At 35.5% G+C, this 14,509-nt stretch overlaps 1 protein-coding gene across 1 annotated transcript; it reads right to left on the minus strand.

Annotated features, from left to right (window-relative positions):
• Positions 1-6,153: 6,153 nt before the first annotated feature.
• On the minus strand, positions 6,154-12,294 carry LOC101747107 (protein kintoun). The gene is made up of 3 exons (XM_038013363.2): positions 9,436-12,294; positions 8,885-9,005; positions 6,154-7,523 (listed from the first exon to the last, which is right to left on the minus strand). Exons 1-3 carry the CDS (start codon positions 11,436-11,438, stop codon positions 7,185-7,187), a joined length of 2,463 nt encoding a protein of 820 aa, XP_037869291.1. The 5' UTR covers positions 11,439-12,294; the 3' UTR covers positions 6,154-7,184.
• Between the last annotated feature and the right edge of the window lie 2,215 nt (positions 12,295-14,509).

Raw genomic sequence — 14,509 nt, forward strand, 5'->3', positions numbered from 1 at the left:
ATATAAAAACAGTCCGCGATCGTGCTGCATTTATTCTCGGCAGACTCTATCTCATGATCTGTAAGCGGAGTAAAATGTCCCTTCGGAACAAGGTGACACTTTACAAAACTTGCATAAGGCCCGTCATGACTTACGCGAGTGTGGTGTTCGCTCACGCGGCCCGCACACACATAGACACCCTCCAATCCCTACAATCCCGTTTTTGCAGGTTAGCCGTCGGGGCTCCGTGGTTCGTGAGGAATGTCGACCTACACGACGACCTGGGCCTCGAATCGATCTGCAAACACATGAAGTCAGTGTCGGAACGTTACTTCGATAAGGCTATGCGTCATGATAATCGCCTTATCGTTGCCGCCGCTGACTACTCCCCGAATCCTGATCACGCAGGAGCAAGTCACCGTCGTCGCCCTAGAGACGTCCTTACGGATCCATCAGATCCAATAACTCTTGCATTAGATACCTTCAGCTCTAATACTAGGAGCAGGCTGAGGAACCTCGGTAACCGTACTCGTCGAACGCGACAAAGAGGTCGACGTGCAGCCTAACCCATGCATCAGCCCGCTGAGTTTCTCGCCGGTTCTTCTCAGTGGGTCGCGATTCCGATCCGGTAGTAGATTCATTCGCGAAGCAATTGCTCTTGAGTTGTTAGGTCTCCTTCGGAGGCGCTCGGGCAGTTGTTAGCAAATCCCACCCCTCCTGGCTGAGCCATTGCTCGCCCACCTGTACTGGTGAAGCTGGAAAGGCCTCCGGGCCACCAGTAATCTCTCAATCATAAAAAAAAAAAGGACCAGGAAGCGCGATGAGCCGGCTGCGATGGTGGCTTACTGTGGGACGACTGTCGATGACTTACTTTTATCTGCGAGAATGCGGGGATTGTGGTATCCGAAGTTCTTGATGCGCTGATGAGGAATCAGAAGGTTGCTTGTTCACATCACGTCGGGGTCACCAGTTGTAGGAATATACGACAAAGGGAAGATCTTCCACCGAGCGGGTGATATTGCTCGGTAGACCGACGGTCCAGATATTGTTGTTCGGAACTTGTATATATGCCGCCACAATTACTGCTTCACGGCAGAAATAGGCAGGGCGTAGGTAGGTAGGTACCACCTACCTACCTACGCTATCGAGAACGTTAAACGCACTAAGCACACTGAACACACTTTGTGTTGTACTGTAAGCAGTTTGTACGAAACGGAACTATTCACGACTGCTCACCGCTGTTGGCCTGTTTGACAGTATGTTATTGGAATGAACGATGATTGCAAATCATTATAAATACTTGGTGCAATCACCGCTACCACATATGCAGCACATAAGCATCGTTATTTACAAAAAAGAATACAAATTACAAGCTGACTGGACTAAATAAAGAAAGTATAAAAGTAGGTTAATAAAACTTGACAAATTAACAAAAAATATGGCTCTTTGTCCTCCGAGGTGTGCGTAATTCCGTTGTCTCATTTCATCCTGAGAAAAGAGCACGCTGGCAATAATAGACCCAGAGACATCCAAGTTCATTTGTTATTTGTATTCTGATTTACCTCACCTCACTTTTGTTCTCTTAAATAATTTGAATTTAAGTAGAAGTGTTGTCATAAATTTAAAACCGGAGTTTTTGAAATTTTTTTTTTTTCTACGAGTGTCTTCTTTAGATCATATAGAATTTATTCATACCTCACCAGTTCAAAACTTAGGTATACGTTAATTATGGTTAGTAGTAATAGTAATTAGTTAGTTAATTAATAATCCTATAGTATTTCAATGAAAATTTAACAATTCACAAAGTGGTTTTGTGGTTTTCAACTCTCGATTAATTTCGGATATTGATTCGAATGCAATATGGAAATTTCAAGTTCATTAAAGTCCTTGATGATAAACAGTTACCGCAGCAAATAGAAGTTATAGCGTGAACTTCACCCCCTTTTTCACATATTGAGGTCTGGGATCTGGGACTGTAAGAAAGGTTCTTAATTCTAATCTGGGACTGTAAGGTGATTATCATGACGCATAGCCTTATCGAAGTACCGTTGCCGCCGCTGACTACTCCCCGACTCCTAATCATGCAAGAGCCAGTCACCGTCGACGCCCTAGACACGTCCTTACGGATGTATCAGATCCAATACCTTTGCATTAGACGCCTTCAGCTCTAATACTAGGAGCAGGCTTAGAGACCCCGCTAACCGTACTCGTCGAACTCGACAAAGAGGTCGACGTGTAAGCTTACCCATGCATCAGCCCGCTGAGTTTCTCGCCGGATCTTCTCAGCGGGTCGCGATTCCGGTCCGGTAGTAGATCCATTCGCGAAGCAATTGCTCTTGAGTTGTTAGGTCTCCTTTGGAGGCGCTCGGGCAGTTGTTAGCAAATCCCACCCCTCCTGGCTGAGCCTTTGCTCGCCCACCTGTCTTGGTGAAACTGAAAAGGCCTTTGGGCTACCAGTAAAATTTCAATCATAAAAAAAAGTGTTTGCGGATCGATTTGAGGCCCAGGTCTTGTTGTAACTCTAAGTTCTACAATCCAAGCATGTTGAAGTTCTAACATGTCTCATTACTATAATGTTAACTGTAGAAACGCACCAAATAATTTCGTTATAAAATATATAATAATAACGGTAATAATTATTTATTATTAAATTGATTTATTTGGTTTCAAACGATCCGTCAGAAAGGAGAGGTGAAATCGTGCTTTATAAAGCGTTAGTTTTTTTTAGGTGTTGTAGAAACCAAAATGGCTTGCCTATCTTTGGATATTTCAAATCATTCTAATAATAAAACAGTTACGTTAGAGACTAACAGAAGATAAACAACATAATTGTCGAATTTACAATGAAATAGGATAATTCAGGTATAAAATTAAAAGAAATACCTATTAATATTTGATAAGATTAAATTATAATGATAAAAACATTTCATTTTACTCCTACGTATTAATGACATTTTTGTTTAACATAAATAAGGCACGAACAGCAGATGTGTCTAGTGAATTGTCTCATAATCAGTAGGTACTAATCAGTACTATCGCTTTTCCAGAGAGATTTCCCACCCTCGCGGCCTCGTGTGGAAAAGTTTTTTTGTAAATATTCGTCATTCAGATTTTCTTTGTGACTGTTCTTCAAAAGTACAGAATTACTTTTAATCATAAAGAAATTGACGAAACAAAATTGTTATTTGTCTTTCTGTGAACCGTTAATTAGTCCGTTGGGGTAAATTTTGTTACGCAAAATACGGCAAATGTTTTTAAATGGAGAATACTTTTTTTTTTATTTAAGTGAGTTTTGTATAATTAACTTAATTAGAGTGGAGAGAGAGCTTTAGTGAAGTTAATTTATCATTGTTTTTATACGCACACAGAAATGAGAAGTTTATTTTATATCTACTGATGTGTACTTTTTATTTTAGGAAAGATAAAACATACTAAAGATCAATAAGTACTGACATGATACAGAGAATAAAATTGCATTGGGCAATACAGTAAAAAGTCGCTTATCAAAGTAAGTATCGCAAATAGGTCAAGGATTTTTATTGCTTGTAATCATATCTATAGACGGATTTTTTATTAGACGAAGTCAACTGACGTTTACTGTGTTGTCAGTTTTTGATGAAATAAAAATAGCGTTGTGACAAAGTGAACGATTGAAAAAACTCCTGAATTAATGAAATTGCCTCGATTGTCTAGTGAATAGTTGGTGTGCCGAATTGCCGATATCGGGTACGGGGTTCGAATTTTAGAGGTGCTTTGTACATACCAACGAGTTTTCGACGAAATATTATGTTCCTATAGTATCTACCTGTACTGAATACCGAGTGTTTTAAACATTAAGAAAAACATTGCGATGAAGCTTGTAAGACTGTCCTATTTCTAATACATCATATAGTTGTAATTATAGACGTATAAAATATAACAATTATAGGTAGGTAATGAAAATAAAAAAACTGATTGTAGTTACATACTACTAACATATATTGGAGTAGTACTAGTAACATATATTGGAGCACTTTAATACAATTTTATTGTAAAATATAAATAATATTCTTTTATAGTTTGAAATTAATGATTAACTCTTCACACTCATTGTTCATTCATGTGATTGAACGAGAACTGAACGCATCACTATTACTTTAAATATAGCAACATTATTTCACAAAGTGACATTAGCTACTGTCAGCTGGCTTCGTCTAATTAAAAATCCGACTATAAGACGAAATCAGCCTCTCGCTTTGGTGTGGGACAGGCACCATGAACATGATTTTTTCCAAGACTATTTCAAGGAATACTCAGGATTTTACGTGCTCACAATCCACCACCCTACGACTACTGAATACGCCATTTAATAAATTGATTACACGATCGGGCTTCAACTCATTACTTAATAATTATTTGAAGTCTTTCGTGAACAGGTTATATAAGTATTTTATACACTACGCATATTCTCAAGAAAGTTGATATCTACCTGCCCTGAGATCACATCGTTATATCATCATATTCGCATAACTATATAGATACACTATTTTCCTGATAAGGCACGGATGTCTCAATTCTAATCCGTAAAATCTTATCAAATACCTATCAACCTATCCTTCACCACAATGTCTAACTACTCTCTTGTATCCTATGTTCCATGTGAAATGTTCTGAGGAATTGTTTGACTTTGTTATTATTCTACCGTCGTAACTCTGACGACCTGGGTCGAATCATTCCTACTAATTCATCATTCAGTTCTTTTCCACATATAATTTTGCCACGTACTATGCAATTTCCGAATGACAGCGGTGCGACATGTCTTCAGCGGCATGGCTGTGCTAGGCATTACCGTCTTGCATAACCACCATTGACTACTAGGGGGAACGTATCGACGCTTGAAAGGCAAACGTGACTAAGCGCCAATAACTGCTAAATGATAGGCAATAACCATATTCAATGCGCAAAAAAAATATATTTCTAGGTCTATTAAAATTATTTCAATCCTACAGCTAGATTCGTTAAAATAGATTTTTTTAGGTATATTTCAACTTTAAATTAGTCTACTGTAAAGTTTACGCATTGTCGCTTAGTCACGTTTGCCTTTCAAGCGTCAGTAAGTATGCTCGTTTGTCTTTAAAACCAATGAAAAATATTAAAATCAAATATAGGATGTTAAGATATTGTAGAGCCTAACGGAGAAGTTTGTTTTGTTTAGTTTATCTTTTTAGACTAGATCACTAGGTCACCGTAGACATTAAGAACGTAAATATAGTCACCCATTTTGAGAGATGAGTTCTAAGAATGAGTATTATATCACAACCGCTGCCCCGCCCTTCCAACGGGAACGCATTAGCGCTTCGCGGCCGAAATGGGTGGGTTGGTGGTATCTACCCGTGCGGGATCGTTAACAAAATGTTCTACAACAGTTCTTTTTTACTCGAAGGTATTCGTAAGTTTCGTTTTATTTATTTTTTATTATTGCTTAGATGAGTGGATGAACTCACAGCCCACCTGGTGTTTAGTGGTTACTGGAGCCCATAGACATCTACAACGTAAATGCGCCACCCACCTTGAGATATAAGTTCTAAGTTCCCAATAGGTATAGTTACAACGGCTGCCCCACCCTTCAAACCTACCACTAGTAAAAACATAAATTATAATTTTGCGGGTTTGATTTTGAAGTGAAAACTTCTTTAGAATCGTTGTGATTTCAAACCGGATGCAACGGAAAAAACGATAGGTAAGAGACACAAATACAAAAATGTGTAGGATGAAGCCAGCAAAGAATGAGACAGAAATATACATACTATTTAATACAGCGCCATCTGTGAAATTTTTTAATACTAACGTGTGTATGAAAGCTCTTGTAGTGAATTTTAATTTAGGATTATACGTGAAATTAAAATATCAATTCACAGAGGGCGCTACCTTACAATTATTTACTAATGACAAAATTTTACATATACTTGAGACGTTTAGGATAATTGTATTTTAATTTTGGAAGGTTTCACTTCTACCACGTGTGAATTGCACACATTTGTTTTTTTTTTATTACAGGATGTTATGCCTTCACCGTGGAAATCAATCATGAACATTTGTATTAAGTAAAACTACCAATGATTACCGTTACAATTCGACATTTCCTAAGATACCTATATCATCGTATCTATATGTGACCAAGGAAACAAAATAACATAATTTCACATTTTTTATTTTGTATACTCCCAAAAACACTGAATCACATTCATACGTTAAATAACTATAATTAATTATTACAAATCATTCGTTTCTAAATTAACTAAATGCATTGTTTATGACAACAGTTTGGGATTAATTTTAAGACAAGCTGTTCGTTTTACTCGCATAAAGTTATGAGCTAGGGTCATTAACTCGCATATAAATTTAATAGTTTTTGTATGGTTAGTGAATTTTTAAACAAAAATAAAGGTTAATAAAATAAATAAATAAAGGTTAGTAGTGCATTCTATTTTCTGTATTGTAAGTAGCATATACATACTACACTACTATTGGCTAGTTAGTGTCAACCCTAGCTACAGCTGTAACTCATCCAGACGGTAGCCGATACACACTTGACTCTCCTTTATTAAACCACTCACTCACTACCATATTGTTTAGATCAAGACCAAATATAAATTAACCATTAATCGTTAATCAAGATTCAAAAAAATCTACAAATAAACAATTTTCATATGCAAGACTGGATCGGATGTTTGATTATTTAATTATTTATTATTTGTATATATAATAAAATGTGTATAAACGTGTATTAATCTAATTGATCACTGTGCAGTGCTTTTAAAAACTTACACTGGACATCAAGCCATGTGTATATATAATAATCACTAGTTTGTACCACTCGTTCACATTTGAAATATTGTCTGGTGTGAGCAAAAATTATTTAAAGTAAGACAACTTCTGAAAACTATATACTCTAAAATTACTTAACTTATAAAATTATTAATTGACCGAATGTATTATGCGGATCGAATAGTCCGTTGCCATAAACCTAGAAACAACATTCTACAGTCTATAAATAGTACTCAAATCAATGAAAGGAACATAACTCTGAAATGTTATAATACTAAATCTATGAATAAAATTTTAAATTAAAACTGGGGTGTCCTCAATATATTGTAAAATCGTAGTAGAAGGCGTTACGCGCCTTACATTAACTTTAAGTTGCTTAGTAGCGAACATGGCTGAGCTTACATGTCCAAATCAAATATGAGATCGTTTTTAAAGGAAACTTCTAAATATTTTCCTTTGTTTAACCTTTCGGGATCGTAGAGGTCCGTTTTGTGTTTAATATTTTCGCAATTAATAGAATCTCCTTCGAGTTTCTTCGAATGCTTTCCGGAATCCCGAAATTCTGATTTCGCGTCAACGATTCCAGCCTTGTTTACGTATTTTGTCGGTTTAGCGTTTATGTTGAATTCGTGATTGTTGTACGAATCCGATGTTTTGCATTCTTCGGCGTCGGACGTGTCCGCTAGACCGCTGTCGCGTCGCTGTTTCAATGCTGACTTCGACCTTTGTTTGGAACTCTGCGAACATAATATTCATAAAGACGTTTAAAATGATATATCTCAGTATCTTTAACATACTTAAGAACATACTTGTTTTCGTTTTTTGACCTATAAAACGGAGAAAAAAAACGCTGACGATTTTGTTGCGTTATTTTGTAGAAACTCCTATGTAAATTACAAACATGAAACAACGCTTCTGCTAAATAAGTTGTTTTTGTAACTCGAACGGTCTGCGTTATTAGTGTCCGTTCACACGAGAACGAAGAAAGTTTGTAGAAATACGAGAAAATAATGTCACGTTTTGATTCATTCTTAAAAAACAAAATATGTATTACTAAACTGAACAATTGTTTTATGTATGTTATTATAAACTTGATAATGATATTTTATTGACAAATATACGTTTATAAATAGAATTTGGGCCAAAAGACTCCACGAGAATGGGATCATCGATAATCCGAACGGCCCTCTTCTTTACAGAGTCAAAGGGAAGTAGCTGGTATTTGGGAGCCCCGGCCTAGAGGTGGGACCAGTACTCCACGCGATGACAAACTTGTGTTTTGTAAAGCAAGTCTTTGTCCATGCGTGAAATACCGCTTCGCTATATAGAGAATTCCCAGTATTTTGGACGTCAACTTGCCCTTGAAATGACTCCAAAATTGGACATACATCGAAACATCGACCCCTAGTATCCCAATACTCGTGAAAGGTTGCAAGGATACTCTTTGGACTTGCGGCACCATGACAAGAGTCCTTTTTCGGAGTGAACGCGCAACCCTGGGTTCAATGGGTTGAATTGAAGTGTTCAGAGTTTTCTTCACTTCAGACCCATGATTTGATCGTCTCTCCTGCACTATGCTTCGAGACACTCTGATGCCTGACATATCGCACATCCCGGTGTTTGTCATCTGCATAACGACGCAAGCCATCAATAGATAGAATGGCATTGATTTACAGGATGAAAACCGTGGGGGAGAGCACTGATCCTTGTGGAACGCCAGAACTAACGGTCATGCTATAGGAGCAGCAGTCGTCTACGACTGTAATTCTCCGCTTATCCAAATAGATAGCAAACTACTTGCAGAGTCGCTGGGGTATTCCTTAAGGTGATAACTAAGCAAAAGTGACGTATGCGAGACCGTATGAAACGTGTTTATTTTTTATTCGCTTCATCAACAAGCTTATAGCAATTTTTTTTATTGCTTAGATGGGTGCACGAGCTCACAGCCCACTTACTTGCACCGTTACTGGAGCCCATGGACATCTACAACGTAAATGCACCACCCACCTTGTGATATAAGTTCTAAGATCTCAGTATTGTTATAACGGTTGCCCCACCCTTGAAACCACCAGTAGTAGTAAGTAAGAAGCTAACGTACCTGAAGAGTATTTCCACATTCTTCTTCTGCTTCACTTTCACTTTTCCTTCTCTCCAGATTTCTCTTTTTACTCTTCTTGCGTTGATTTTTCTTTTTCTGACCTTCAATAGAAGAATTGTACCTGAAAAAATAATGTAATATACATTAGACAACATAAACTTATGAAATCCACTATTATCATTTCTTGAAAATAACAAACGCAGATAAGAAAGATTGATATATAGATAGTGAAATAAATATTGATAAACACGTATTGAAATCATTACTCAATGGTTTGATTTATTCAAGGCATTTCCATGAGTAAGCTAAGTAAGTTTCAATGAGTAAATAAATCAAACTGTATGCAAATTATTCGCAATAATTGGATTTGGGTTGCATTGGGTATTCGTTTGAGCAAAACATTGGCAGTTTTATATTCCTTTAAATAAGTATGGGGCCTCAAATTATTTTAAACTCCAAATGAACACTGGTTTATCTTTCTACTGTAAAAAAATTCAAAAGATTATGTTTCACCCAAATTGATAAAGATATTCAATATCATAAATATTTACCTGTAAAACTGTCTAGCGATAACATTATTAAACCTAACAGTCTTTTTAAAACTAGACTCTTCAGGTATGCAGTCAGAGCTAATGTAATCCATAGATGATGCAATATCTCCAATGCTTGATTCAGAATAACTGCGAGAGCTGGATTTACGGAGTATACTCTTGGCTCCAGTCTCACTCCTGTATGTCTCAGTCCACACAATTTTTCTGTCTTCTAGTGTGTATGAATCAATATCATCATCGCAGTCATCAACATTGGTAGATACAACAATGTTAGTCTCAGAACCTAAGTTTGTTACTTCAACAACTGGAGTAACTAATTCTGTTACCGCTGTGCTAGGATTTTCTTCAGATGAAGAGTCATTTTTTTTAAGCTGGGAATTGTCTAAATGTTCTTCAGTCAAAGAATCACCTAGACCAATTAGAAATTTTTGTGGAACATTACTATTAAGCTCAATTTGTAAAATGACATTGTTGTCCCAAGCTTCTCCAACAACATTTTCAAATACAACGTTATCATTGAACACAATAGTTGCAGCATAGTGAATAGGCACAAAACCAGAGCCTGTAGAAGTAAATTTAATATTAATTTTGGAACCATCAGTTTTAACTTCAACTGAATCAGGTTCGGTGTTTTTCACATGGAATGTTAAGGCAACTACATCATCGAGGATGTTGTATGTGTATTTAGGTAGGGTGTAGGCAAGAGATTCTTCAAAAAAATTATTTATTCTATTTTGAGTACAGGGTTCAATTATTTCCTGAATCTTGCTCTCAGTTGATGAAAGTTCCGTTACTAAATTTGAGAAATTATTATTCTCCTCATCACTTTGGGAAGCATTTGATTCACTTTCAAGACCACTATCTATTTTGTGGCTGTCTTTATTTGTTTGAACTAAATTCTTCTTAACCACTGGTAGGGTTACTATGAGCTTATGTAAACTTTTGTCAAACTTAGCATTACCACATTCTTCATTTACTGGATAGGGAAGAGAGATGTTTAATTTATATTTGGCTGGTTTTTCAGATATCAAATATAAAGATTGTTCTTTCACATCTAAAGTGCATTCTTTAGTAGAAGATAAAAGTGGCAAGTTTACTTCAATGACAATTTGACTTGGTATAGCACAGTATTGTTTGCTCTCTCTGTGGTATGTAAATTCTTGAAGATCTATATTCTTTTGCTGTTTTATGACATATTTAGGTATGGTATATCCATTATCAGTTATGTGATTAAATTCTGAAAGTACTTTTCTGGGTTTTTTCCATTGATCTATTACAGGTTTACTTGCTTTGAATACCTCAGTATTTTGATCAGAGTATGAATGTTGAGGATACAATTTTTCCATTATCTCTGGCGATAATTCCTGGCTTTCTTCTTCATCGGGGGGCTTATAGTTAGGGTCTTCTTTTCGTATCACCGCTGGTACAGCCATACCCTTGTAAGATGATTTTGGAAGCCGAAAATTATTGACGTCCAAATGAATATTATAAGTTTTTTGTAACCCCTCAAATGCTGTATTATTAACTAATTCTCGAAACTGTTTGTTAACCTCTGCCATCCGAAGTGTATTGGGATGGAAAACGACATCGTAAATCACGCAACGTTTCTTATTTTGATCATAATCTTCCCGGGGTGGCAATAATGAATATGGGATTTGCCAGTTCATACCCCTTTTTCCGTTAACTTCTTGAATGTTGTGCGAAGGTTTGCCGATGTTATCATTACTACAAATATTAATAAAAGCTTTTCTGTCGCCGGCCACACTTGTTTTGATAACATAACCTCCCTTTGGATTTATGAATGTTACATCGTATCCACGTTCCTTCTCGAATTGTGTCATTTCTTTCTGGTAAAGAGCTTGGTTCGCCGGGTCACGTACTTCTTCACAGTACTCGGTGAGAAGCTCTCGAAATTTCTTATTTTTCAATGCGTCTTGTATAGCTTCTAGATCCGATCTAGAAAATTGTGTGTCTTCATCACGAGGTTTTACTCCCGTTGCCATTGTGATTACGCTGTAACTTGCTTGGTATATAAATAAACACCAATATTTCTACGCACCCACAATAAATTTTCCAGCTGACGTCCGTCCGATCGTGATACAAAAATGTTGCAAGTTAAAAAATCAAGGTACATATTAAATCTTTAATACACTGTATCACGACGCGATTGACGATTTTAGATTTTCGGTCTACTTTTATCTCGACAACTATCAAGATTTAAGTTTTGAATGTGAGATTTCCAGTCGAAAATTTTAAAATGCTGTTGATTATATTGTTCCATTGATTTGAAGAAGTTAAAAACATTTTGTCAGACATTGTAGCTGAAAATAAATCGAAGCCGAATCTAAGACCCCAACAAAAACTAAAACACTACCTAATAATTCGTAAAGAATCTATATTTATTATGTACATAACTCAGAGCCGTCTATTTATCCTCAGATCAGGTTTTATACCATTGTTAACTCCTGTCCTGGGGCTTATAAATAAATTAGTTTTCTCTTTTGTGTGTATCATTTATGTGTTATTGTATTATACTCTAGTGTGTAACATGGAAAATAATAATAATAAAGAGCATTGAAATAGCATCAATATACAATATCTAACTCTGATTACATCGATAAGCTATATTAATAGTAAGTTAGTATCTTTAAAAAAAAATTTAAACATGAGTCTAATTTGAAAACAAAAACTGATGTTCTAAAGCTTAATAAATTTAATCTAATTTAGCTCAAAAACATAATATTCCTGAAAAAATCGTAAATAACAAATGTTTTTTCTAATAAATCAAAAATGAACTATATAAAAGCAAAAACAACGTTAGAGATATTTAATTACCTATGTATTATAATCAAATCTACGGTACTTTTAAATATTCTATTTGTCTATTCTATTTGGAAAAATATTGAAAATACTTAAAATTTTAAATCTACTAATTGTGAAATGTTCGATGGAAACAATAAAAATCACATAAAATATCGAAAGTTAGACTGAATTATCGATATTTTCCGACCATACTACAAGATAAGTTATGAACTACTGATAATTTTACACTTAATATTAATTAATAATACACTTAATAATTAATTTAAGACACGCATATGCTTAATATTTAGGGCACACTTATTACGTATGGTAGGAACGCCAGGAGTGAAGTTAGGTGATTTGTTTTATTTCGTGTATTCATGTTTCTTCAGGCTTAAATGCGTAATAACGGTTGTTTATTAACTATTTAGTATCTGTGAAAATGCACAAATGTGAGAAAATGAAACAAAGCCGCTGAACGTAACTTCTCGGGATCCTCCAAAAAATCCACTGAAAAAGTTTCAGTAAATGACCACCATTTTACTGAGATTCATCCCATAACATGTCATATCATTTCATTTAATTATTAAGTGTATAATCTATGATGTAGATTATAGGTTATGTTTTTTTAATGGTTATGACTGACTTTTCACTGAAACTTATTTGAAAATACTGAGATTAGAGGTCTGAAAGAAGAAGGAAAAAATAACGTGTAGTAAGAGATGTCTCAGAAAAAGTTATTTCAAAGTTTTTCTCAAATCATTATACGATCATCTACTGCTATGTGCAACAGATCGTACGCTAGATGGGTTCACAGAAAACCGGCCAAAGTGTTACTTCCTTACGAAAATACAAAAGTAGATTTAAAGAAGGAGAAGATCATTGATTTGGATCCAAGTACAATGAAAAATAATCAAACTGAAGGATTCCCGAAGTCTTCCGTTATAAATTCAGAACTGAAAGAACCCTCGCCTAAATTTTCAAAAGAAAAATGTAAAGAAATAACAGAGCAAAGACAAGATAAAATTAAAAGACGCGAATTCTATTTGAACCAGCAGAAAGTTTTTAATGAAAATAATGAAATAATGTATGAAAAGTTGAAGGGAAATGATGGTCGCGTTAGGTAGGCATGCAATTTAATTTTTTTGTGTATGAAACATATATACTTTTTAGTTTTTTTTTTATTGCTTAGATGGATGGACGAGCTCACAGCCCACTTGGTGTTAAGTGGTTACTGGAGCCCATAGACATCTACAACGTAAATGCGCCACCCACCTCGATATATAAGTTCTAAGATCTCAGTATAGTTACAACGGCTACCCCACCCTTCGAACCGGAATGCATTACTGCTTCCGGCTCCGGCCGGAAATAGGCGGGGTGGTGGTACCTACCTGTGCAGACTCCCAAGAGGTCCTACCACCAGTGAAAGGTAATTAATTAATTTTGTGGTCATGGATGATATGGCCTGTAGCTGTAATTTTTATTTATTCGTTTGATGTGTGATCAGGCTCACGGCTCAGGAGTCAAGCTGTTACCGTAGCACATAAACATCAAAATGTAAATTTTGCTACTCACTGAGATGTGAGGTGAAATATTTAATTGTACAATGGCTGTAGTGACCTTTCAACTGGAATACCTTATTGCTTGGCAGGATAGTGGTAACTGTCCCTGCAGGCTTACAAATTATTAATTAGTTAACAATGTTATTTATAGTTTTGGAAGCTGTTCCAAAATATATTGGTACCAGACTGCAGAATTTGAATTAGAGCATAGCTGTATTTCTTGGAAAGACTATCTAACAGATCATTATTTAATTATCTTTACTGTCCGATTTGAATAGTAATTTTGTCATTATTTGAATCATTATAATCAATTTAATATTACATTATGCTAAATATTTGAAAAACCAAAACTTTCAGCACACTTTTAGTAAAATCAAAGTCTAAAAAAGATAGAGCTCGCTCTGGATTGTCATTAGTTGAAGGCTGGAGATTGATTGCTGATGGTCTTCAAGCTGATTGTAAACTTAAATACATCATATTCAGCCGGCTTGATGATTTATATAAGATACGGCCATTCTTACCAACTGTTGGAGTGAAAATTTATAAAATACCATATAAAGATATAGAAATGTGGTCAGATGTTGAAACTTCACCTGGAATTTTTGGTATGTATTTGGTAATTATTGGTATGGCTCCTACTTAATAGTTTATGAATATTAATATTTTAAGTTCTCTTTGAGTGAGAATATCTTATTAATTGAAAATTTGAT

The sequence above is a fragment of the Bombyx mori genome, chromosome 10 (genome assembly GCF_030269925.1).
Source record: "Bombyx mori chromosome 10, ASM3026992v2".
In the NCBI taxonomy this organism is placed as follows: domain Eukaryota; kingdom Metazoa; phylum Arthropoda; class Insecta; order Lepidoptera; family Bombycidae; genus Bombyx; species Bombyx mori.

Excerpts from the sequence above, each read along its gene's own strand:
- LOC101747107 (XM_038013363.2), bottom strand. The coding sequence starts at position 11,438 with ATGGCAACGGGAGTAAAACCTCGTGATGAAGACACACAATTTTCTAGA. Across the intron at positions 9,006-9,435 it reads ATCGCTAGACAGTTTTACAG|GTACAATTCTTCTATTGAAG; the intron begins GTAAATATTTAT and ends TTATTTTTTCAG. Across the intron at positions 7,524-8,884 it reads AATGTGGAAATACTCTTCAG|AGTTCCAAACAAAGGTCGAA; the intron begins GTACGTTAGCTT and ends TTATGTTCGCAG.